The 26,371-nt window shown below is 37.6% G+C and overlaps 1 protein-coding gene across 1 annotated transcript in view; it reads left to right on the forward strand.

Moving 5' to 3' along the window:
* Window positions 1-26,371, forward strand: part of TRPV4 (transient receptor potential cation channel subfamily V member 4) — a 1,138,869-nt gene that overhangs the window by 329,302 nt on the left and 783,196 nt on the right. Inside the window, exon 2 of the mRNA XM_044068503.1 lies at window positions 9,770-10,163. Within this exon, the coding sequence (XP_043924438.1) occupies window positions 9,805-10,163 (359 nt within the window). The 5' untranslated portion in view covers window positions 9,770-9,804. The remainder of the gene's footprint in view (window positions 1-9,769; window positions 10,164-26,371) is intronic.

A 26,371-nucleotide genomic window follows, 5' to 3' on the forward strand; every position in this document is an offset into this window, starting at 1 on the left:
CCTTCTCCAAGCACTACCACCTACCATTATACTCCAAAACTAGAGCAGGCTTTGCCACTGCAGTCTTGCAGGGCATTCTGGCTCCTCCTAGTTCCACCTAGTGCCTACCACCCCTTTCTTAGCTTTGGGATTCTACCCATCTGTTATGACTGCAGCTGTATGCACGATGAACATAGTACAGTTTTGTACCTACCATAAATGTAGATGTTCGAGTGCTAATACAGCTAAAGTCCAGGTTTCCCTCCCTCCTTCCCCTCTTGGGACAGGCCTATTGGCTAACATCTCCTCATACAATCTGATTGGGGTATTCTTTTATGGTGTATTTGCTTGCATCTTCTGTATTTTGATTATATTGCATTGCTTTATTACACAAATTTATGTATTGCCTTCCTTCTGGGGGCACCTGACATCTGGGGCAAGAAAAACTGAAGAAAATGGCGTCGGCTGGTTCTTTTATACCCCTGGCACACTGACGTCAGGGAAGAAGCGACGACAACTGATGCCGGACCTAGACTTTGGAATTCGGCCGACCGAGGACCCGCCTGACGGCAGGGGAACCCATCTGTTATGACTGCAGCTGTATTAGCACTCAAACATCTACATTTATGGTAGGTACAAAACTGTACTTTCCTCCCATTCCAGAGGCAACATAATGTTTATGTCCACAGTGACTGCCATTAAAGCATCTAAACGAAATACCTTGCCTGCTTGTCATCTGTGTTAGAGAAAGATGAGTGACATGGTGTCATAAGCGGCATGTCTAAAGGGCATGAAGTTAGAGGTGGCATGGCAAAAATGACTTAAGGCACTTGCTTGAAACTGGTGGAATATACAAGAGTGAATCATCCCTAAAATGTGCATACTTTGCAAAACTGGTCAGAAATGAATTTCAGATATTAAAACTTGCTCAGCACTATTTCTTATTTGCAAAATATGAAACAAGGCATGCAGAATTTTTTAAATGGTATTCACATAAACCAGTATGTATGAGATTGATAAAAATATTCAAATTACTACAGAAAATGTTTGAAATAAAGTCCGAATTGCATAAAACAAATAAAATAAGAGGAACCGGCTACATTTTTTGCAAAGCATGTATTTTCATATTAAGCAAAGATATCAGAGTTATCAGAAGTGTATAAAGTGTTTTCATGTTTGTGCACTGTTACAGTAAAGTTATTTCAGAGAATACAGCCATTACAGAACAGATTTCACAATGTACAGTATTTCAAAGAGTTTATTATGCATTTGAATGTTGTTACAAGCTCACAGAGCAGTTTGTTTGTACATAATTACAAGGGTCATATTTTCACTGTGCTTGTACATACTTTGTAGGCATGGCAGACAGATTTCGAAAACCCAGTGCACCTATGTTTGACAGTAATATTGCTGAGAACTGGAGCGTGTTGGAGCAAGAGTACGACACTTTTATACAGGCTGCATTTTCTGATAAAGATGGCCGTACAAAGACATTTATTCTACTTAATTTAGCTGGGTCAGGTGCCATAGAAAGGGAACGTTAATTTGAGTATGCACCTGTTTTCTATACCAGAGAGGAGGAAACCATCATATTGTTGAACCAGCTGAGTCAAAGGAGGACCCAGAGTGCTTAAAACATAAATTTAAAGAAATGTGTAACCCCAGACAAATGTTACTATGGAAAGGCACTTATTTTACAAAAGGGATCAAAAGCCTGATGAATATTTTGCAGAATATGTAACTGACTTGAGAAATAAGGCTAAAACATGCAGATCTAGTGAGTTAAGGGATGAGTTGATAAAGAGCAGACTTGTGTGTGTTATTAAAGATGATGTGAGAAAGATTTTGCTTCGTGACAGTGATTTAACTTTGAATAAAGCCACTGAGATTTGTCAGATATATGAGCTCACAGAAAAGCACACTTAATATATTTACAAATGAGAATAGCTCAAGAAGACACAGTGATAAAGCTCTTATTGATAGTATGCAACACGTAATTAAAAGAAACAGGCCTAAGCACATGGCAGCAACTGTAGCCCCTGCAGCACTCAATGGTAAACCCCAGAACTTTCCAGCAAATTCCAGAGTTCGCACAATCTCAGTGAAGCATAAGAGTGAGTTAGCAAACTCAAAGCATGGGCCCCAACCTAGTTTCATTGCCAACTGTTGTAATTGTGGTGGAAGTCGTGAATCTAAAAGGGAAAAATGCTTAGCTTTTGGTCAACAATGCTACAAATGCAATAAATAGAATAATTTCAAAAGGTTTTGTAAATCAAAAGGCCCGCATTCTTTATTAAAAGGGAACATTTTAAGTAATGAGTTGATCAATTAGAAAGCTGCAACCGTACTCATTATGTTGATGGTGTGTCAGTGCTTCATGAAACAGTTAATGTAGTAGATTTAAGGGCAAAGAATGACGTATTTTGCTCTGTTCGGATAAATGGCAAACCCATAGAGCTCAAAGTTGATACAAGTTCCAAGTGCATTGTTATGTCAGCAGAAACATTTGCAGTAGTGTGTCATGGTGAAACGCTTGATTTGGCACGGTGTGCAAAGCTTGTTGCTTATGGAGGTGAAGAAATTCAAACCTAAGGCTCAGTAGTGCTTTCATGTTACTATGCTGGAAGAAGCTACAACTTATTTTATGTGGTCAAGAAGTATGTACAGTCATTATTAGGGCTTAGAGACAGTTTGAAAATGGGACTGCTTTCTTTTAATAAGGAAGTCCACCAAGTCATCTTAGAAGACCACTGCTCTAATTTTGGCTAGTACATTTTTTCTACCTATTCTGATCTTTTCGAAGAAAACTTCTTTGTGTTCTTCATGAAGTTAAACCCAGAGCTCAGTCCAGTTATCAGGCCAGCACATAAAGCTCCAGTAGCCATGCAGGACAGAATCAAAACAGAGTTAGATAAAATGGTGCGACAAGGTGTGATTTGTCCAGTTGCAGAACCAACTGAATGGGTATCTTCCATGGTGGTAGCTCATAAGCAAAGCTCAGATGACATCAGAATATGTATTGATCCACGAGCTTTGAACAAAGCAATAAAAAGACCTCATCATCCAATGCGCACAGTCAAAGAAGTTGCAGCTCTGATGCTGAATGCCACTACTTTTTCTGTCTTAGATGCAGAGAGTTCATTTTGGCAAATTCAACTTGACAAAAAATCCTCATTGCTCACTACACTCAGTACTCCATTTGTCAGGTACAGATTTTTTAGAATGACATTTGGGATAAATTCTGCAAGTGAAGTCTTTCAGTGTGCAATGGAGTAATTTATTTCTGGGTATCCTTGTGCTATTATAGTAGACAACATACTGGTAGGAGATCATGGTGAAGCAAAGCATGACAGAAACCTTAGAAAAAATTCTAGAAAGGACATGTCAAGTGAATCTTAAGCTCAATCCACACAGATGCAAATTCAGGCTTCAAGAAGTTACTTATGTTGGTCATTTATTTACTAGGACAAGTCTATGACCAGACCCTTCAAAACAAACAGCTGTTCTCAAGATGCCAGCTCCAGAAAATGTTCAAGCCCTGCAATGTTTTTTTGGCATGGTTAACTATCTAGGCAAGTTCATTCCAGACTTGAGTCAACCTTCAGCACCGCTCAGAAAGCTGACATGTAAAGATGTAACATGATCTTGGTTAGAGCAACGCCAAAGAGCATTTGATGTACCAAAACGGAGAATTGCTAGTCCACCAACTCTCAGATACTATGGTGTTCACAAACCAGTTACACTTTCCTGTGATGCTTCAAAATTTGGTCTTGGTGCAGTCATTCTACAAGAGGATCAACCTGTTGCCAGTGCATTGAGAACTCTTACTCAAACTGAAATGCAGTATGCCCAGATCGAGAAAGAACTTTTTGAAAATTGTGTTTGCATGTTCAAAGTTCCATGATTATCTTTATGATAGACCTATCCAGACTGAAACAGACCATCAATGACTTGTCACTATCTTGAGAAAACCTATGCATTCGTCTCTAGCCAGACTGCAATGTATGATGCTGAGATTGCAAAAGTACAATTTCAGTCTTGTGTACAAGAAAGGCAAACTGCTTTATCTTGCTGATACCTTATCCAGATCACCTAGAAACACCATTGAACAGTATGAGAATGAGAATCTTGATTTTGAAGTCATGGAAGTAAGACATTTTTCTTCTACATGTCTTGATGACCTGAGAGATCTCACAGCCACAGATCCAGTTTTACAAAGGCTCAGCCACTTTATCAATCAAAGATGGCTGTCAGAGCAATTTAATTTATTATTTTCCATACAGAGATGAGATTATGTCTAACAAAGGTATCAGTATGAAAGGTCTGAAAATAATTGTTCCAAATTCTTGCAACAGGAGTACATTACTATCTTGCATTGTGGTCACACAGGAGTCGACTCTACCATAAGAGTGAGAGGGCTATTATTTTGTTCTTCTGTGTTACTAGACATTGAGAGAGCACTTTCAACTTGTTCCATGTGTAATAGTGCTAAGCCACATCAACAGAAGAAACCACTTCAGCTAAACCAGATTCCGGAAATACCTTGGACAACAGTAGCCACCGACATCTTCGAGTGGAATAGTCAACATTATTTGGTGTTAGTAGACTCTAATTCCAACTGGTTCTAGATTGACCTACTTCCAAACCTAGCATCCAGCACTGTCATTACTAAGAAGCGTCATTTTGCAGTACATGATAGTCAACACAAAGTTATTTCTGACAATGGCACGCAGCTTACAAGCCAACAGTTCAAACGATTTGCTGAAGAATGGGACTTTACTCATGTTACAAGTAGCCCTGAGTACCCGCAGTCAAATGGTTTGGCAGAACATGCAGTTCAAAGTGCAAAACATTTACTAGATAAATCAAAACGAGATTTTTCCTGAATCTCGGAAATGTTCCTCGTGATAAATGTCTTGATTCACCTGCTCAGAGACTTCTGTCAAGACAAACCAGAACCACATTACCAGTCAGTAGTTCGTTGTTGGTTCCATTTGTCAAGAACAACAGGTCAGTGAAAAAGAATCTGTTGAAGCAATGTTTAACCCAGAAGTCTTAGTGTGATAAAACCAGCAAACTGCTTAATCCATTATGAGAAAGAGAAGTTGTAAGGATGTAAATGTCCAGAGGTTATGATTGGATTGGTGTCGTGAAGAATATTTGCCCAGAGCCAAGATCATACATTGTGGAAATCACAAGGCACAGACTTTATGCAGAATTGGAAACATTTGAGACTGGTGCCCGAGCCTATACCACAGCACATAGCCTGTGAGAAAAACTCTTTAACTCAGAGTGAATTGTCTGGTGCTGTATTTCGAGAGGACGTTCCAAAGGACATTCCCGTTCCTGTGACAAATCCAGAAGTTGCTGATATGAGTTGTTCACTGAAGACTGTAAAAAAGTTAAACACTCAAAAACCAGGAAAAAATTATGCTGAAAACCAGAAATCTTGACTGGAAGAAATGCTGTACAACCCCAAACAATTGTAAAGTGAAAATTGCTGGTGTGTGATCCAGTTCAAATGAAAAAACTTTCACGATAAATAAACAGTCCAAAAAGTGACAAAAAGAAAGACAACTTTAATCCAATAATTCTTCAAACCACGAGCGCTTTCGCCTGGTATTACCAGGCTTTTTCAAGTGTAAAAAACAATAACAACACATGTTTGTTATATACTGCCTGGCTTAAACTCATTGGTTAATTGAATAAGGCTAATTAAGATACATTAATTGAATAAAAAAATTAAAAACATTTTTACATTGAACCATGAGAACAAGCTGCTTTTAAAACACACAATCTCCTGTAGCACTTATTTTGTGTGCAATGTTATAAACACTTTTTTGCAATCTTTATAAAAAAGCCTTGTAGTCATGAAATATGTTAAAAAATACTTAAAAAGTTAGGAATGAACTGTCTGTACAGAATCCGTAATGTCAAACCTAAAAGCAGAAACATCTTACAACTAAATTGACTGCTGCAAACCCCTGGCTTTCTAAAAACCACAAAAGGTGGAAACCTTGTGTGTAACTAGGACAAAGCTGCAAACTAGTAGTGTAAATAAAAAAGATGAAATGAAAAAATGGAATACTGTTGCACATAATTACTAAGGAGATAGACAGAAAGGGAAGAGGGTAAAAAGAGTAGGGAAAAGAGAGAGGGAAATGAAAGAAAAGAGTGAAAGAAGGAATAAAGAAAAAGCGCGACGTAAACCAACTGATGAAAAGATGAGACAACTTCAAAGAACATTTCTATTTGCTTTAAGTATACTGCCTATGCTTAAACTATCATTGAGGCCTGCCCTGACCAGAGAGGAGGGGACTGGGAAACCACACTTTCTTCCAAGGAATTGATGTGGCAAATTAAGTTGAACGCGACAAGACACCCAGGCCTCAGGCAACAGTATTCCATTTTTTCATTTCATCTTTTTTATTTACACTACTAGTTTGCAGCTTTGTCCTAGTTACACACAAGGTTTCCACCTTTTGTGGTTTTTAGAAAACCAGGGGTTTGCAGCAGTCAATTTAGTTGTAAGATGTTTCTGCTTTTAGGTTTGACATTACGGATTCTGCACAGACAGTTCATTCCTAACTTTTTAAGTATTTTTTAAAATATTTCATGATTACAAGGCTTTTTTATAAAGATTGCAAAAAAGTGTTTATAACATTGCACACAAAATAAGTGCTACAGGAGATTGTGTGTTTTAAAAGCAGCTTGTTCTCATGGTTCAATGTAAAAATGTTTTTAATTTTTTTATTCAATTAATGTATCTTAATTAGCCTTATTCAATTAACCAATGAGTTTAAGACAGGCAGTATATAACAAACATGTGTTGTTATTGTTTTTTACACTTGAAAAAGCCTGGTAACCAGGCAAAAGCGCTCGTGGTTTGAAGAATTATTGGATTAAAGTTGTCTTTCTTTTTGTCACTTTTTGGACTGTTTATTTATCGTGAAAGTTTTTTCATTTGAACTGGATCACACACCAGCAATTTTCACTTTACAATTGTTTGGGGTTGTACAGCATTTCTTCCGGTCAAGATTTCTGGTTTTCAGCATTCTTTTTTCACTGAAGACTGTCCCTGTTGCTAAATTTGGTCCAGATTATTATATTACGAGATATGGTCACATATCTAAACCCTGCAACAGATACAAAGCAACTTGGACATGAACATTGTGTTTTGTTTCTAATGTTTGTCTAACTCTAGTATTGTTTTTACAAAGGACAATCTTTTTAAGAGGGAGGATGTACATCAGTGTTTGTGTTATGTACCTTTAAGAAGCTACCCAAGGGCTTGCACAAGTGTATAAATACTGAGCACATGAAAGTCTGATTGCCATTTTGTAGTAAGCTCATGAGATGTAAGCATGTGTGTATGTAAGGTTTAACTGTTAACTAGTTTGTTCCTATTTTATGATGCTGCTATCCATCCTGATGTGTTTCTATGTATTAAAGCATCTAAACGAAATACCCTGCCTGCTTGTCATCTATGTTAGAGAAGAGTGAGTGACATTTCCTATCCATCATCCCCCTACTCTGAGATGGAATGCTTCCAACATGTGGATGGTTCAGTCTCATTTCCAATCCAACTGTCTGGATGTAAGGCTGTTCTAGGTTAAGACTGCATCAGTCTTCCTTTGCTGTTCTTCTGTCAGCAGTGGCATGCACTGTAGCGTCTAGATTAACATGTATTAGGGCTTCTGGAGTTGCTGTTTTCTGATGTCCAGTGTAATGACACATGTTAAGGAGTCTGGTTGCCATTTTCTGAAGTACTTAGGTGGAATCCTTTTAGAGTTCCTCCCATTCCAGAGGCCACATAAAGTTTTTGTCCACAGTGACTGTCATTATACTGCTGTTTGGCAACTTTATTTTGTTTGCATAGCTGTACATTTTAGAGGCTGTAATATATACAGTACCTGGAAACATGCCACTTCAAAAGTGGGGATTAATTCCAGAATGTGGTCTGCCATCTTTAAGAGCTGGTCCTGTGTTCTCATGGGGATTCTTGGATGCTATATCATGCCTTGGCCAGTCTGACATCTGGTATGGGTGCTTTCCCCCATAATCTTGGAGCCACCCTTGGATAATCATCTTTGGACCAGAAGCGTAACCTTTCAGCATTTACTTTACTGGTGGGGATTCTCCTTGGTTTTATAGCCTGACCAGCCCCCCCTACCTTGGTTACTATACCTAGATGTGATAATCTTTGTAGTTTCTTGCCTATTATTGGTATGATTGGAGACTGAATGTGCTGTTCTGCTTGGATGTCTCCTTTTTGTCATTATTTTTTGTTTATTTTTGGGTAGGCTAACAAAAAGGTATCCAGATCCCTACTGACTTTGTCATTCAGGGGTAAACAGATCCATTCACAGTTTCATAGACCGTTATTACAGTTTGCATTTTTCCCCTTCTCGGATCTTCCTCTGCCAGCCACCACAATGATGGTCCTTACGTCCTTTGACACGGTCACAATAGAGGGCTTCTTGGTCTGCTTTGTTGCCATGGTGTACTAGGTATTATGGGTTCTTACTAGCCCATGCTTCAGACTGGTTGAGGGTAGTCTGGTTATTTTAAATTATGGTTATCCACTCTTGCTTTTGGATATTGCAGTTCATCCTGTGAAACTACCTGGTGGGTTATAATCCTGAATGTCATAGGGGGGTGCAGAAGGTTGGTATTATGTACTTCTCCAGTAATACTTGCCCTTATTTTGGTTTTATAACTTTGTGTTTCTGTAAATTGGAGATTTAGCTCTGTTTGTATCTTTGTAGCTCCAAAAGAGATTTGTTTGGTATATTCTGTATTAAAGGTTACAGAGATCTTAGCTTGTAGACCTTTAATTCCACATTCCTTTTAACTTGGGTACCCTGAGTGTTGGCAGGGGGGGGGGGGTCTATCTTCAGCTGAATGTTTTAGAAACATTTTGCCTTTTCCCCTTGTTTTCTCTTTAAGTGGGTGTCCTGTAGTGGAACCAGGTAGGGCTTTACCTGTTTGGAAGTACTTTCAGATGATCATGTTTCATTTCTTCCTGGAGTGTTGATGTGTTTTAAGCTTGTTTTGGAGGCTTTTCCCCCAACTCTGGCAGCTCTTCTACTCTCATATTTGTTAATAGGAGTTTGTTTGCTAATTGAACCCTCAGTGTTAGTAATCGGTCCATTCAGATGAACGGTTGACAGTTTTTCAGAAGTGGGGCTTTCTCCTACTTTGGCAGCTCTACTGTTCTCATATTTTGTTACTCAGGGGTTTGTTGGCTAGATGGGCCACCTTTATAAGGTAAGTGGTCCATTCAGATGGATGGTTGATTGGGAATTTTTCAGAGGTGCCATTGGGATCCTTGGAGTGGTTATGTGCATAAAATATGTCTTTTAAGTTTACTTCTGTACTTTCACCAGGTTGTTTAGGGAAACTGTTCTTGGCTAACCACACAGAAGGACTGGATAGGTGTAACCCCCATCTGTCTGCTAGAGGTGAGGGGACTTAATGTAATCCTTTCTTATTTGCTTCTTTTCTCAGTTTTGTAGCACCTCACTGTACATTTGCAGCTGGATTGATCATTGGTGAGAGGTGATGCACAAGTAGCCTGAGAATATTTTATATGCTGGACTGAGCATGCAGGGAAGATGGAAGCCTCCAGTCAGATGTAACATCATGGAACATACATAACTTTTGTTTACATTTGCTAAACTTCTGAAGTTTGCAGCAATTTCATAAACCGTTTCTGAAACATTATTATTAAATGATTGAAGCTTATTTGCTGCAATGTGCCAATTACTCACTATACTTTTTTTTTCAGGTGTACAGGCCCAAATTTAAAAACTGTATTCAAGAATGGCAGATACTGATGACAAAACAGTTTCAAGTGGCGCCAGCGATCTCACTGATGCACAAGCAGAAAATGAATCTTTCCCACTCTCGTCACTGGCTAGTCTATTTGAAAATGAGGAAACCAGCCCCAGTAATGACTTATCACGAGCCACACATCCTGCTGAAAATAAGCAGAATCTCAGAACAAAGTTCCAAGGAGCCTTTAAAAAGGGAATGCCGAACCCTATGGATTTTATTGAGTCTTATGATTCTCCCGTAGCCCCAGCAGCCAAAAAAGCTCCCATGGACTCCCTGTTTGATTATGGGACATACCGTCATCATCCAGTAGAGAACAAGAGGAAGAGGAAGAAAATCATCACAGAGTAAGTATGTTTGATCAAGGGGGCCTGTGGGAGTGATAAGATGATATCTTTATCAGGAAGCAGAAAATTCAGTGTTTTTTGCAGTTTGACGACAGTGCTCATATTTAGAATAAGTAGATTTATGATTGGGAGCAGGTTTCTGAGGAATAGAATTTTGAAGAAAGGATGAAGGTGGTACATTGTTAGTGTATTGTGCTGGGGAAGAGGAAGTATAGAAAAGACTGCAGAAAAATAAAGGTCAATTTGAAAGGACTTTCTGCAACATGTAGGATCCAAGATATGATTAGGTATAAATTTGTATGCTTAATTGTGTGTGTGTGTGTGTGTGTGTGTGTGTGTGTGTGTGTGTGTGTGTGTGTGTGTGTGTGTGTGGTGGTGGTGATGGCAGAGAAATTTCAAAGATTATAAAAGAGTACTCTCATCTCAACTGCCTACAAGTATTTCTTGCAGGACTACAGCGACTCTGTTAGCACATGCTGTCTTCATTCTTTTGTTTTAAGGTTCATATCATGTCAAGAGTCTATCTTTGTATAAATAACATTCTGTCCTGATTTCTTTAGTAGCTAAACGTATGTGAATATGTGCAACTTCTGTAACATTGACTATTGTTATATGTAAAAATGTACAACTTTTGTTAAACTAACTTTTGATGTCTTTTTCTGTTGGATGTATTTTTTGATTGTATTTCTTTATATGTGGAGTTTTTCTCCCCGGGCCACCACTGAAAATGGGTCATCACCCAGTCGGACTTTCCCATGTAAATGTAAAATAAATAAATAAAATAAAAACACGTTTCACTGCCTAACTCTGTTTTATATCATCATCATCATCTCCTTTTTCCCATTTACATGGGGTCGGGGTATCATATTAACTGTCGCCAACTCTCTCGATTCAGTGCCACTCTCCTGCCTTCTTCAACACTCATGCCTGATTGTTGCAAATCTTCTTTCACACAATCCATCTACCTCTTTGCTGGACTCCCTCGTTTCCTCTTACCTTCTTCCTGTCTGTCCCAAATCTCCCTCACCAGATTGTCTTCTGCTTTTCTACACATGTGCCCATACCATCGTAATCTGTTTTCTTTGATCTTTTCTGTTATTGGATCTACTTTGGTTTCTGCTCTTATGTCCTCATTTCTTCGCTTGTCCCGCAGTGTGCATCCTACCACCTTTCTCAGGCACTTCATTTCCATCACCTCTAGCTTCTTCAACTGTTCTGCCTTTACTGACCAGGTTTCTGTACCATACAGTGGTACTGGTCGCACCACTGTCTTGTACACCTTACTTTTCAGCTTCTTTGGCATTCTTCTGTCATATACTACACCTGATACTCTATGCCAGTTGGCTGCAGCCCCTCTGATTCTAGCTTTGACCTCTTCATTCAGACTACCGTTCTCTTCAACCACCCCTCCCAGATACTTGAAGCTGTTTACCTGTTCCACTATCTTCCCATCTATCTCTATTCTCAGCTTCTTCTGATTTCCCCAATCTGCTGCCATTACCACTGTCTTATCTGTGCTTAGTTTCATCCCATGTACCTTCAGATTTGCATTCCATTCTCCTATCCTTTGCTGAAGTTCTAGATCAGAGTCTGCCTGTACTGCCACATCGTCTGCATACATCAGCTTTGTTGCTCTGTCCCCTCCAGCCTGTTTGCTGATGTAGTCCATTACCAGTATGAACAGCAGTGGGCTCAGAGCTGAACCCTGGTGTACACCCACTCCCACTGGGAACCCCTCAGTGAGGCCAAACACTGCTCGTACTTGAGTCACTGGGTCCTTGTACATAGCCTGTACTAATTATACCAATGTTTCTGGGACTTCAAACCACCGCAGTACTGCCCAGATTAGCTTTCTTGGGACCTTGTCATATGCTTTCTCCAAGTCTAGGAAAGCCCAGTTTGACTCTCTCTTCTTCTTTAGTTTCTTCTTAAGAATCTGTCTCAATGCAAACATCGGGTCAATTGTGCTGCATCCTGATCTGAATCCAAACTGTTCATCTTCCATCTTACATTCTACTATTCTGCGTATCCGTTTATCAATCACCCTCTCCAGAACTTTCATGCAATGTGGTAGGAGTTTAATGCCTCTGTACTGTCCACAGTTGTGGATGTCCCCTTTGTTCTTGTACACTGGCACGAGTATGCTTATTCTCCAGTCATCTGGAATACACCTTTCTCTCTTCTGTTTTATATATCACCTGCTAATGGTCCTTTGCCTCCTCTGTGACTCTAAGTTGGATCAAGCAGGTACTTGGAAAAAGAATAAATGAATGAATAATTCCTAATGAAAAGACTTATCTCCATTTCAGAGTCATAAAATAAGCAGAACATAAGGTGGAGCAAATATTTTCTACTTGTCAGTGTACCCTTATGTTTACAAAAAAAAACATTACTGCAAACACAGACCAAGTAAGAAAACAAAAAATGAGTGCCCCAAGCTTTGCTATGGTCTCTTCGTCAATTTATTCCAATAACAAGTAAAATCATACCATAAAACAAGGCTCCATCGATCAGTGACTTTGCTTTTAAGTGCAAGAAAGTTCTTGTAAACACAAAACCACCAGTAATCCAGAGTAGTCAGTGTTACTGTTTCTTAAAAACACCAGAGCAGTTCTTTTAAAAGCAGGTGAAGAATACCTGTAGTGCTGTTTAAGTCCAAAGTAGTTCTTGTAAAAGCAAAGCGTCAGTAACCAAAAAAAGTTTTAAATCCTAGCACTTTCGTCTCTCTGCTTCAGAGACTTTGTCAAACTCATTTTTGTTACACTTATGCTTAGTCAGCTTGTGATGTGTAACCATTGCAGTCAGTGGTTTTTGATGTAGTTCAAAGTATTTTTGTATCCTAAAGTAGCATTTTGTGTAAGTGGTATTTAACAAAATTGCTCAACTAACTAAGGTGTTGTAGATGTAATGGGAGTTTTTGTATACATAAAATTTGCCTTCAGCATTTGGTGCAGATTCTTTTCAAAGAATTGCTTTTAATAGTTCAGTCTGTGTATCCCTTTGCTTCTCCTGGGTAGGCATGAAGTCACTGAATAAATAAAGTTAATTTGCCACAGATGAGTAGAAAGGTTTGCAGGTCTTTAGTTTGCTTTGTTTGTGATGATTTCATTTTTCACTTTATATCTGAAATGATGTGGTTTGTTGCAGAAGTAAGATGATGAAGTGTTGACGGGCAGCAGGCTCTGAGTTTCAGGTACCAGTTTTCACACCTGTTATGAGTTCAAATGGAATCAGCAGTGCATGTCAAAGATGAAGTGTTGGACATGATGATCTCTGCTGTCTAATGAAGAACATACCACTTTTGTTATGCATACTGCTTTAACAGTGATACTTTATTGTTGGTGTTTAACATTTCGGCCATTTGTGTGGTTAAAAATAATACTGAAGCAAAGTAATAAAATTGCTATAATTTTACTTAGTTTTATGTACAAATCTACACTCTGTTTGCCACCATTTTTATTAATATTTTTCAAGGCCTTGTTAAAGTGTGTTGTTTTTATGTTGAAAAAATATGTCAGGCAAAGGCTTTGTTGCTATTGTTTAATTTTAGGTGACGCAAGTAGGCTTTGGAGTCAGTTTTTATTGTAAGTTTATGTACTTGTCATGTGAGTCACACAAATGTGGAAGTCTATAGAAGTTGTCAGAGTTTAGACTTTGTAGTGTTGTAGGAGTCACTATGGTTTTGTGAAAGACTGAAGACTGGCAATATTTTCCAGGAACAAAAGCTGTGGAAAATGTTAGGTAAGGCTTTAATAGCATAAGGACTTTGTGCTTTCTAAAACAGGTAAAACTTGGCTCCAGTGATGGCAAGACTACCAAGTTCAGGTAATCATAAAAAAAAAAATGGACAGCTGTCATAATTTTCATTCATAATTTGCTTTATGCAGGATAGATTTTGTTGTTGATGAGAGCCTGGTCAGGCTCTACTTTTGTTTGCTTTCTGCATTTGATATGTTTCTCCTCCCTGCAAGGCATGGCAGCAGTAGTTCTGCTATTTTTAAGGAACCAGAGTCACAGAAAACCCATATTTTGCCATGCCATGGTACCACTAACAAAGGCGCTTCCTTTCAAAAGGCCTAATTGTGTACACAGGTGTTTGCAATTGTGTGACTGTGTTGGAGTACGTTTGTATTTTATGGGGGTGTAGAAAGCTAATTATTAGTGCAGCAATTTATCAAATTGTATGATATTGTAGGTTGGGAGCAGAGTACAATGATGCCCGTTTAAGATGGCTTGTTTGTTGAGTCAATGTACATTCCTTAGTGGGTTGGGTGCATCATAAAAAGCATACATTTGCCCTAGTGAAGAAATGTGGAATGACTTAACTTGGTGTTAAAGGATCTCACAGAGCAATTAGCAGTGGTCAAAAAATAGAAACACACAATTGACTTTCATTTGGCCTTACTGGCATCCTGTGAGTTCTTGTCCAGTTATATTATGCAGAAGCAGAAGATTTTAAAGTAAACATGCTTTCAGTTTTAGAAAAGCCAGAACTGCATGTGAACGTGCAGCCTTAAACCAAAAACTTCAAAAACATCAGCACCAGGTTCACTTTGTGTTGACACTCGCACCTGTGAACTAGATCTTTAGACCTACTGGAAATTTCAACAGGAGCAAAGTTCTAACAGGAAAAGATCCTGAACAACCACCAACAAAGAAAACCCTTTGTAACTAATTTTGTTTTAGGTTAATAGTATTTAAAAGGAATGGTTAAGCGAATTTGTCCTCCATTATCAAGATTTCATCAGAACAGTTTCAAAAGAACCAAAAGCATTAACTGAATAGTTTAACATAGATTACATGATTAAAACTCAGTCAGTTATGTAAAAAGCACAGTAACTTAAAAATTTAAATTACAATTATTACTTATATTGTTGGGAGGGTGGTCTAATGGTTAAGGTGCTTGCCTTACAAGCACAAGGTAGAGGGTTTGAATCTCACAGGGGATAATTGGCTAGGCTGAAAATGGCTCGCAAGGGCAGTTAGCCTAGTACTAATCTATGAACCTATGAACCTATAAAAAGACTTCAATACAAATTACCTTATGGTAATAAAAACACAATGCATTTAAAACTCATGAAAAGTATTTGCATATAAAATTCACTAACACAGGATATTAGAACAAAAGTAAATATTAAATAAACAAAAACAAAAGTCATGAAAAGTTGAGCAGCCCTAAGTTTCAGAACAGGGGCAATAGATATATATTTATTTAAACCATTATCATTAGAGGCATTCAATTTTAATTGCCATAACAACTTCCTTATTTCTAAATTTGTCTCCCAAGAACCTCCTCTGTTGTTCAAAGGTACTGTTTCTATAATACCAAAAAGAACCTTTGGAATTTATTACAAATCTGGGCATGCCTGCACAGTGAATTATTTGTGTTGCCTTTAGTAAGAGTGTTCAAGTGCTTGTAAATTCTCTTTTTTTTTTTTTTTTTGGAATTGCTGCTCTGTTATTCCCAAATGATAACATGAACACTTTTGACATATAGCTATGTAGCCCACCCTCTTAGTGGCACAATTACCATCACCCAAGGTTATCCTTGTGGGTGGATTTTCCACAGCAACGTCCGTCTTCTCCAAAATGTAACTACACTGGTTACACGAGCCACACTTCCTTGTACCTTTGTGCGTTTACTTTATAGTGGTAATATTTTGACGCTCAAATATTTGTTTCAAGTTTTTACCCTTTTTGACCACAAAGGTACCTTATAGATGGATTCATCAGTCTTAAATATACTCCAGTTTTTTTTATAGTAATATATTTTATACTATTCACAAATCCTAAGTCCCAACTAAAAAATGTGAAAAGTTAAACTTAAGTGAGTCGTTACATATAGGTAACCCATTATTTCACATGGGTTGCATATGGTTATCTTGTCCTACCAATGGTATATATCTAGTGCTCTACTATTGAGTAATTTCATAACTAATGTTCAACAATTCTGATGGATACCTTCTATCTAAAAACATCTTGGTCACAAACTCTACTTCCTTCTTGAAATAATGGAAATTGGAACACATCGGAGCTGCTGTAACCAGTTGCCCTTTGAAAATGTTACTTTTAACATATTTTGGGTGACAACTGTAATAATCAAGGCTGCTATTAGAAAAAGTGGCTTTTTTAAATATTTTTGAACCAAGGCATCCTTTAGACATGTCCTTAAAAATTGTCACATCCATGTAATGTATAGAATCCATAGAGTGGTGGCCTGTGAAGGACAAAAAGGGGTGGTATTATTTATGTAGGATACAAAGCTTGAATGAATATTAGCATTGAGTTCCTTCCATAAAATAAAAATAACATCCAAAAATCGCAACAGCATATGACAGTTCTCGGAATAAGGGATTTCCAAAACAAAAGTCTTTTCTCAACAATATAAGACTAGGTTTGCATATATAGGTGCACAACTCTCACACCCGTTGCTACACCATACTATAAAAAATTGGCGTCGCTTTAAGATTGATGAATCCATCCATAATGCTTTAGGTACAACACCCACCTTTGTGCTCAAAATGGGTAAAAACTTAAAAGAAATATTTGAACGTCAAAACATTACCACTATAAGGGAAATGCACAAAGGTACAAAAGTGTGGTTCATGTAACCAGTGAAGTTTCATTTTGGAGGAGACCAAAGTCAGTATGGGAAATCCACCCACTAGGATATCCTTGTGTGATGGTAATTGTGCTACTAAAGGCGTGGTCTACATAGCTGTATGTCAAAAGTGTTTGTGCTATGTGGGAAAAACAGAGCGGCAGTCCCAAAAAGTTACGAGTACTTGTATGCTGCTATTAAAGGCTACACAAATAATTCACTGTACAGGCATACCCAGATTTGTGATAAATTACAAAAATTTCTTTTTGGTATTATAAAAACAGTAGCTTTGGACAACAGAAGAGGTTCTTGGGAGACAAAATTAGAAATGAGGTAGTTGTTATGGCAGTTAAAATTAAATGCCTCTAATGATAATGGTTGAAATAAATATAAATTTATTGCCCCTGTTCTGAAACTTAGGGGTGCTGAACTTTGTATGGCTTTTGTTTTTCTTTATTTAATATTTACTTTTGTTCTAATATCCTGTGTTAATGAATGTTATATGCAAATACATTTGATGAGTTTTAAACCTATATTATTTTTATTAGCATATGGTAATTTGTATTGAAGTCTTTTTTTTACAAGTAATTAAAGTAATTTAAGTTTTTACGTTACTGTGCCTTTTACATAATTGACTGAGATTTAACCATGTGATCTATGTTAAACTGCTTAATTAATGCTTATGGTACTTCTGAAATGGTTCTGATGAAATCCTGATAATGGAAGAAGAATGCGCTTAACCATTCCTTATAAATACTATTAAACTAAAATAAAATTAGTTCAAAGGGTTTTCTTTGTTGGTGTTTTTTCAGGAATTTTTCCTGTTAGAACTTTGCTCCTTTTGAAATTTCCAGTAAGCCTATGGGTTTGGGTCCCAGGTGCGATTGTCGGCCCTATGTGAGCCTGCTGCTGATGTTTTTGATGCTTTCAGTTTTATTTATTCAGATGTGTAAGTTATGCAAACATTTTTCCTGAAGTTTGAGTAAATAATTAATTGTTTTCACTGCTGACGATTCATTTCAAGGGTATGTACTGGATGTATTGCTAGGACTGCCAGAATACTAACCTTCACACCAAAACAGTGGAGATGTCCAAAAGGTATCTCCATTTAAGTGTGAAAGCCATTCATTACCAGTTGTGGGCCCTTAGATTCAGACTCACCTTAGCCCAATGTCCATAGTAACAGCACATCAGAGGTTTTACACAGCTAAAGTATTCCTCTATGTAAATAACTGGCTCTTGGCTAGACCACTATTTCAGGCTTTAATCACATCAAGAGAGCGAATGACTTCATACTTACACTCTTCTGGCATCATGACAAACCTTATAAAATATCATTTCAGTCCCTTCCTACTGCTCACATTCATTGGCTACAACTGGGCTGGGCTTATATGCAGAGCTGTAGTCCCTGTTTTATGGAGGATGGCTGCATATGACTAGGCACCTTATGGTCCTTGTGATCGCTTGTCTAGTATTGCTCCTGTATTATATGGATGAGGCACCAGCCCATTGCAGAAGACAAGACATACACTCTCTCTCTCACACTTACTTGCATATAGTGTGCACACCTACAGTTTAAAGGATCACTTGTTTTCTTATGGCACATCTTTGCGATATAGGAGAAGAGTGAAGCACCCAGCAAAAGCCATCTTTGGCATAGGAAGGACATATGCACTCTCTATGGAAAGCACTGCACTGAAAAAATAAAGTTGAGAACCAAGCACTGCTAAAAAGCAGTGCTAAACATCGTGTTACTGTGATACCCACCTTGCATTTACTTTCGTTAAAAACAGACTCTTGTGAATGAACCATACATGTAGCATGTGGAATTATGTACGGCACAGTGGTGTAGCGGTAGCGTTGTCGCCTCACAGCAAGAGGTTCTTCGGTTTGATTCTCAGCTGGGGTGCCTTCTTTGTTGAGTAGTCTGCATGTCCTCCCTGCATTTGTTTGGGTTTACTCAGGGTGCTCTGGTTTCCTCCCACGTTACAAAAACATACGTTCGGAGCATTTCTCCCCGGGCCTCTGCTGAAAATTGGCTTTGTTCCAAGTCGGACTTTCCCAGTTAAAAAAATGTTAAATAAATAAAAATGTAGTTTTCTTCCTCTCTCTGTGTAGCTTGTTATTATTTTAGAAGTTTTCAGATCACTGACATGTTTATTTCTAATTTGGCATTCATGGATATGCCTTTGAAAGGCATATTCAATTAAAAGAGCCTATAGCTTATATCCTGTGGCACCCACATTAAATTGTTAGAGTGATGAAATGGAAACTTTAATTCCTAATTTAGCTGCAAAATATGATAACCAATTCTGAACCCAATGAACTTTTAGGTTCTTGTAAAATAGTTCCACTATCTTTGTAAAATATTACTAGAAACCAAACTAAGTCAAGTGACTTTACTTAACTCAAAGCAGGAGTTGCCAGTATGTACACTTGCTTCACTGGCATTCAGTACTTTTATCTAAAAAAAATGAAGAAAATCAGATGGTCTGCATTTGCTGATGCATCTTTTACAATGGCATGATGATATACATCTTGATAGCTACTGGCTTGTTTTGTGTCACTTTTTCATTCATTCATTCATTCTCTGATTACTCACTTAATCCATTGCAGGATCATAGGGATCCTAAGCCTGTCACAGGCCTCAAATGGCGTGGGGTAACAACTCAGATAACACACACGCACTATCATTCTCACATAACATGCACACGTAGAGACAATTTAGAGGATTGTCAATTTACCTGTCATGTGTTTAGGATGTGGAGGGAAACCAGAGTACCTGTTGAAATTTCAAATGGACACAAGTGGCATGCAGACTCCATAAATAAAGGTGTCCCAGATGAGAACAAAACAGAAACACCAAGTATAGTTAGGTAACAATACTAACCACTACACCACTGTGCTGCCCATATCACTGACTGGATTTTACTGACAAATCTATAGTTTAAAAGGCTGGAGCTCCCTCTCCCATATGGGAACCACACTTACCTCTTTCCATTGATCATATATGTGACATGACATGTATGCTTCCCAATGTGCCTTGTAGAACTAGTGATGTGTGTATTCTTATTTGTATCATTTATTTTACTTTACATTTGTTTACCAGGATAATCTGACTGGATACAAGTCCTTTATCAGCAGAGGCCTGGGGAGAAAAGCTCCACATGAAGGACAAAGATTATATGACAAATCTTTTGACAATAAACATTCCTTATGTATGGCATTACAGAGATTACATAACATATGACAGTAACATTGCATATGACAATAAGTAGTCCTAGTATATAACCCAAGTTTATATGAATATTAAATTGCTAGAAGGCAGTTATCAGACCATAGACATGTATGCCAGTTAAAGACACAGATTATAATGCTAGCACTCTTAACATACTTTGTAATGCTGGGGAGTATACAAATTAATTGAATAAGTTATTCATTTAGGAAGCTACACATTCAATATATGAGAGATATACATGCTCTAAACAGTGTACAGTGTATGATCTGAAGGTGTTCATTCCGGGATAGAGCGAGTTAGATTATGAGAGCCATTCCAAGATGCAGTCGAATAAGATTTTACAAGTATATACAGAGGTGTAGAGAAGGAAGTAGGTAAGCATAGTGGTGAGAAAACTGTGGTAGAGAGTAGGGATTAGCCTGGGGAGGAGCACAAACATAACCATGTGTTCATTAAGTGAGGTTTTAGCATTTTTTTTTTTTTAAACTGAGATTGATTAGTGATGGAGGTTATGTTATATGGTAAGGTATTTCAGGTTTTTGCTATATAGTTTGAGAAGAGAGTGTCTTCAGCGCTATTATTGGATTTGGTTACATTAAGTAAGGGTTTGTTGATGGAATGAAAGGTCATAATGTTTGAGTATAGCTGTAGTAGGTTTTGGAGGGAAGAGGTTTCTGCGGTTGATAGAGAATTTTGTGGTGCATGTTTAGTTGGTTGTAGAGTAGGACCTGTTGGATGTCAAACCATCTTAGCTGTTTAAGGGCTGTACAGTGATGCGATCTGTAAGGGGAGTCTCTGGCAAATTGTGCAGTTTTGTTGTAGCAGGTGTCTAGTTTGGCTAAGTCAGATTTTCGGAGGTTAGTGAGAATAAATGAGGCATAGAGGAGAATTGCAATGAGGTGGGTTTGGGCAATAGTAGCTTTTGTGTTTTCTGTGACGTACTGCTTATTGCTGTAGAATAGACCTAGTTTTTGTGTACTTTTTTGATGGTTTGTGAAATATGGATGTTGAACCACATGTTGCTGTCAGTTGTTACCACTAGTTATTTGGTATGGGTAGTGAGTCTGAAGTCTGTTTTGTTCCTAGATATAATGCTAAAAGGGGGGAGGATGGTGGGAGTTCTTGCAGGATAGAAAAGCATGAGTTTTGCTTTGTTTGGATTTAGGATTAGTTGGCTATTAACTATTTGTCAACTGCTGAGAAGGAATCCTGTGTTAGCTTATTTAGTTCTTGGATGGTGGGGGAAGTACAAATAATGGTGGAATCATCTGCTTACTGGATTTACAGAAGCCTGTGGTGCTGAGGTGTGTATATTGTTTGTAAATACAGAGAAAAGCAGTGGGCCTAGTATGGAGACTTGTGGAATACTGAGTGTGACAGGCAGAAGAGGAGAGAGGTTTTGATGCCAAAGTACAGCTTGTTTGCGGTTGCTTAGATAGTCATCAAACAAGGCTAGGGTACATTGGCTAAGATTTTGCTCTGAGACAGTAGTAATTAATTTGCTATGGGAGACTAATTCAAAGGCCTTAGATAGGTCTTATGACGAAAGGAGATACTGCCAGCGGAGCTAGCTGGGATTTTGTAAATAATTATATGTCATTGGTGAATATCAAAATGATTTCAATGATTACCAAACTAAAACATAAACAACTAGCGAAGATGATAAGTACTTTGTATACTGTGATAAAGAAATATGTATCCTGTCTAACTCTGTCATTATACTGCCTACCGTCCTTGCTAATATGTTATTAATGTTACATTTGTAGTAATCTCAGAAATAGTAATGGCAGTCTTGTACTTGTATGTAAATAGCCTATGTTTTTGTTAAGTTCTTTCAGCTCATTTACTGTACCTAATTATCAATGTAACTCTGTTGGCGCTTTTCTCCCCGGGCCTCCGCTGAAAAAGGACATGTATCCAGTCGGACAATCCCGGGTAACAAATGTAAAATAAATAATAAATAAATAAATATTTATACAAGATGCTTGTGTTACAATTGTATTAGTATGTTATGTGCATATCAAACTGTTTGTACAGACGTATGTGTTGAAAAGGTATTTGCAAAGTGCTGTTTGAAATGTAATCACAGTGTGCCCTACTGGAAGAGAACAGAAATGTACATGCACTACTGTAACTGTTTAAATGTATATATTTTTTAACAGCTGAAACTGGAATACAAGAGGTTAACCTCAGTCTAGTAAACCTTAGAAAAATATCTGAAATTAAATTACTTTATAGGGCACAATAAAGATGCTACCTCTCAAGTTTTCAATGCAGCTGGAGACACAGAGTCTGTGCTAGGAAGTTTTCTGTATTACCAAAGTCATGAAGCATTCCCAAACAAACACAACTTAGAACAAAAAGCCAGGAACACTTCACACAGCACAAAGTATCCAAGGACAATAAAGACCCATCAAAACGAACTTTATTCAAACAATTAGATTAAGCACTTTCGCCCACTAACTCATGAGCTTCATCAATCCCTTTTAAAGTCTAGCAACTATTGACATCTGCTTTAGTACTCCCTCGGTCTCTGGAAGGAGGGAGGGGCTTTTGAAGTTTTCATGTCACCAGTATTTAAATGTAATAATTCTGAGATCACTGTGCCTTAGGGTTGAAAGCATTTCTTCACTTGAAGACCATACATTCTCCGAGTTACCATATCAAGGTGTAGGAGTACAGGGTGCAGGTGGAAATGCCCTGTCTTTCAGAAACTTACATTTTATGTTATATTATCAACTCTGCTAATGTGATTTTCAGTTTGTTACAATATTTTACATTATTTGAGTAGTTTTCAAAATTAGTTTTATTCTTAGTGCTTCATAGAAACAGGAATTCACTAAGCTGGATTCACTTTTTTGGAATAACTTTATTTAGAAGACAATAACATGTTAAAACATTTAATTGTGCTGCATTTGTTTTGTTTTTATTACAAACACTGTAGCAGATATTTCTGCCACATACATTGTTAACCTTTTTCTACTGTTGTTTTTTATTTATTTCACGCTTGATTAATTTATTCCATTTCTATATCTTAAAGTAAAAAAAATCTTGGCACCCGGGGGCATACAAGCCCTTATAGCCCTCTCCACCTAAATTTCTTTTTCATGCTCCAGTTCTTCATGTATCTACATCCCTTCTCTCTCAGATTTACCCAACATCATATGGGCATATCCCATTCTATCCATGGTTTCCTTTTTCCATAAATGGTAGCTTTTGTTTGTGGTCTTGCCTTGCTTTTTAACCATTTACTAGCTCTATGATTATATCTTTTGCCAACTGCATGTCTGGTCCCATGATCGACTTTTAGTTTTTCATTATGGCCTCATTGACCACTGTCAGAATAGGCATTTCTGTTTTCTTTGGGGTAAGATCTACACTGTTGTCCACCCCTGGTAGTAATATCATCTATATCATTGTTATTTTGTTTTTTTTTAATTGAAGATATTTCCTGTAGTTGTACGTGAAAGGCAGGTTTCCAGATGCCTCTTTCACATCTAGCTCACCTCAGTCATAAATCACTTGTTTTGGTAAACATATAGTTTAGTCTTATTGGGGGTAAAATATTTATGAAGATATATCTATGCGAAGACTCTAAATATCCTACTGCATATTTATGTGTATATATTTGCATATCTCACTAACTGGCAAACCTGCCACCAGTGGTGATGGACACATGTGAGCAAAGTTCTGTGTCCCATCCCTCTGTCCGTTTAATATTTTCACCTTATCAATTTGTCCAAGAACCTTGTGTAACCTGCTTATCTACCCTTTAGTATCTATCCGCTGAGAATGACTTTCTGCAAATAGTTCTATCTGTGGCATTTCATTTTGTGGTAATATATACCCACTCGTGACAGGCACTAGTATTCCTTCATATTCTATAATCTGTCATTTTCTGTCAGACAGAATTTGTAGTTAGCCTTACCCAATTCCCAAAAGCCTTGTCTTGAGGCATACCCTGTGGGGGACAGACAAAGGTTTTATCACTCCATGTAAACCAGTACAGCATGCTAAATATTTACTCTTCTGTATCTGTAATCATATTTCCAGCTATCACCCAGTCTAATGCATTGAATTCACCTTACTTATGTTGTAGGTATTCTGTATGCACTGTGATTAAAAGGGATATACGTATGTAATGAAATTTGTTCGCTGTTAGACTTTGGAAGACTAACTTATTTTGTTTTTTTTTCTTAACAGGTGTGTGTGTGTGTGTGTGTGTGTGTGTGTGTATACATATATATATATATATATATATATATATATATATATATATATATACAATCTATAATGACAGATGCTTAGGAAGTACTGCTTTAGTACTAGAGAACTTGAGACAATGGAAAAAGATTTGTATTTGATATATCATTTAGAGACAGGTAAGCTAGTCCATACTTTCCTATCTCAATATGTCTGTCTGAACTCCGATTTTAGCTGTTTATGTTAATTTTTGTATAATACTTTGATGTTGTGATTTTAAAGTGCCACTTTTTTCGGGAATGTAATAGTACTGTGTGAAAGAAATGCAGGAAGGTGTGTATAGAACTAGTGGCCCTATGTGGGACTCGCAGATTGAAGTGAAGTAGTTTTAAGGTCTGTCCACTTTTATGTACTCTGGACCTGGTTATGTGAATGGTCATAGCCAAGAAAAGTGATGGTGACAAGGTATGAGCTACAGCATCATAGTTTCAGCCAAAGGCAGATGGAGAGTAGAACAACTGTGGTTAAGGTTAACGGGAAATGAAATGAGTAGGGAGACAATCATCCTTAATTCTCTAATTTTACAAGGCTCTACCTCACCTGATGTAGGCCGCATACTGTATGAAGGCAAGCTGAAAAGATTATGGGTTCACTGGAACCTTTTTAAGGGGGTGGGTTTGACAATGTTTGAGGTCTTTACTTCACAGATGTAAAGTATAGAGTTTGATTCTGACCTCTGGTTATTGGCTAAGTGTATAAAGATAGCCTAGTCTTTACCTGTGAGAGGTGCAGGTCTGAGTGTATATGCACTTAGAAGAGGCACAATCAGGTATATTGGAGAGAGCGATGAGGAATTGCTTCTGCACTGTAGCAGTAGTTGGTGCCTGTAAAAGACTACTAAAAGGGAAATGAAAACCAAAATACTGGGGATTTGTTTTGGGCATAATTGACATCGTCTGTTTCACAAGTCTTACAGGCAGGAAAATGGTTTACTTGAAACCAACTGGTTTAGACCTGTCAACATATATCAGGAAATGGAAAATGAAGACAGACTTCAGTGGGCCATGACTTTTAGCCAGAATAGATGACGTTTCTGTGTTATGTCTTTTTTCACATGTGCACTGTTTTATGCTTGTATGTGGAGAGGGACACAGACCTCTGTGAAGGGTCTGATGTGCTTCTATAGGTGGTAACCGACATTTATCATGCCAAAGCAGTTTTGAAGAAGCATGATTTTTTTCTGGTTTGCTGTAGAATGCATTGTATATTTTCTAATGTTGTTTGGATAGCAAAGTAATATATTAGTGAGAGCTTAGTAGAACAGGCAAGAAGGCAAGAAGATGGAATGAAGGTGTGGTGTAATAAGAAGGTCAAATACTGTACAGGTTCTTACAGAAGTTATTTTTGGAAGTAATGAATAAAACAGTTTGGCACATGACAGACCCGCAGCAGCAAATATAAGGTCATATTTAGTTAGCATTCTGGGGTGGGTAGATTAGCTTTTCTTAAAAAAAAAAAAAAAAAAAAAAAAAACTTGCTCTTGAGGTCATAGTGTATTTTAGACTATTTTCAGATTTGTTCTAATAGTGCTGCCTTGAGTGACTGGGGGTGGGCTGGTGATCTGATGGTTACATATGAATGGAGTTTTTCAGGGCAGGCAAAAAAAAAATTGCAGTAAAGTTTTCATCGCAATATGAGACTCGGCCCAGCAAACGTTAACTACTCTTAAATAACCTCTCTGTCATGAAAAGAGTGAATTCAGTCTGTGGTTCAGAAAGTTAAGTAATTTCCTACAAACAGACTATTTCTTAGTGTTAGACTTCAGAAGCCTAATGTTCAAAGCTTGTGTGAGATTGGCATGATTTTTATTTACTTGACATTATAGGCTTTTCATTGAGTGCATCAGCAAAGTTTGTTCTTGTGAGTCTGTGCACGTCTAGAACTGTTGGATATTCTAAGTTGCTAACTCTCCTTGCTAGATTGTTACATTCAGTTTTTAGATGTATTTGGTATATGATGGCTCAGTTGACTGGAACTTGTATATATATATATATATATATATATATATATATATATATATATATATATATATATATATGGGTCTACTTCACATCACCTAAAACCCATTTAACTGACTTTCATTTCACCTACACCAAATCACCTAAT

The sequence above is a fragment of the Protopterus annectens genome, chromosome 4.part0 (genome assembly GCF_019279795.1).
Source record: "Protopterus annectens isolate FY-2018-M chromosome 4.part0, PAN1.0, whole genome shotgun sequence".
NCBI classification, from domain to species: Eukaryota; Metazoa; Chordata; order Ceratodontiformes; family Protopteridae; genus Protopterus; species Protopterus annectens.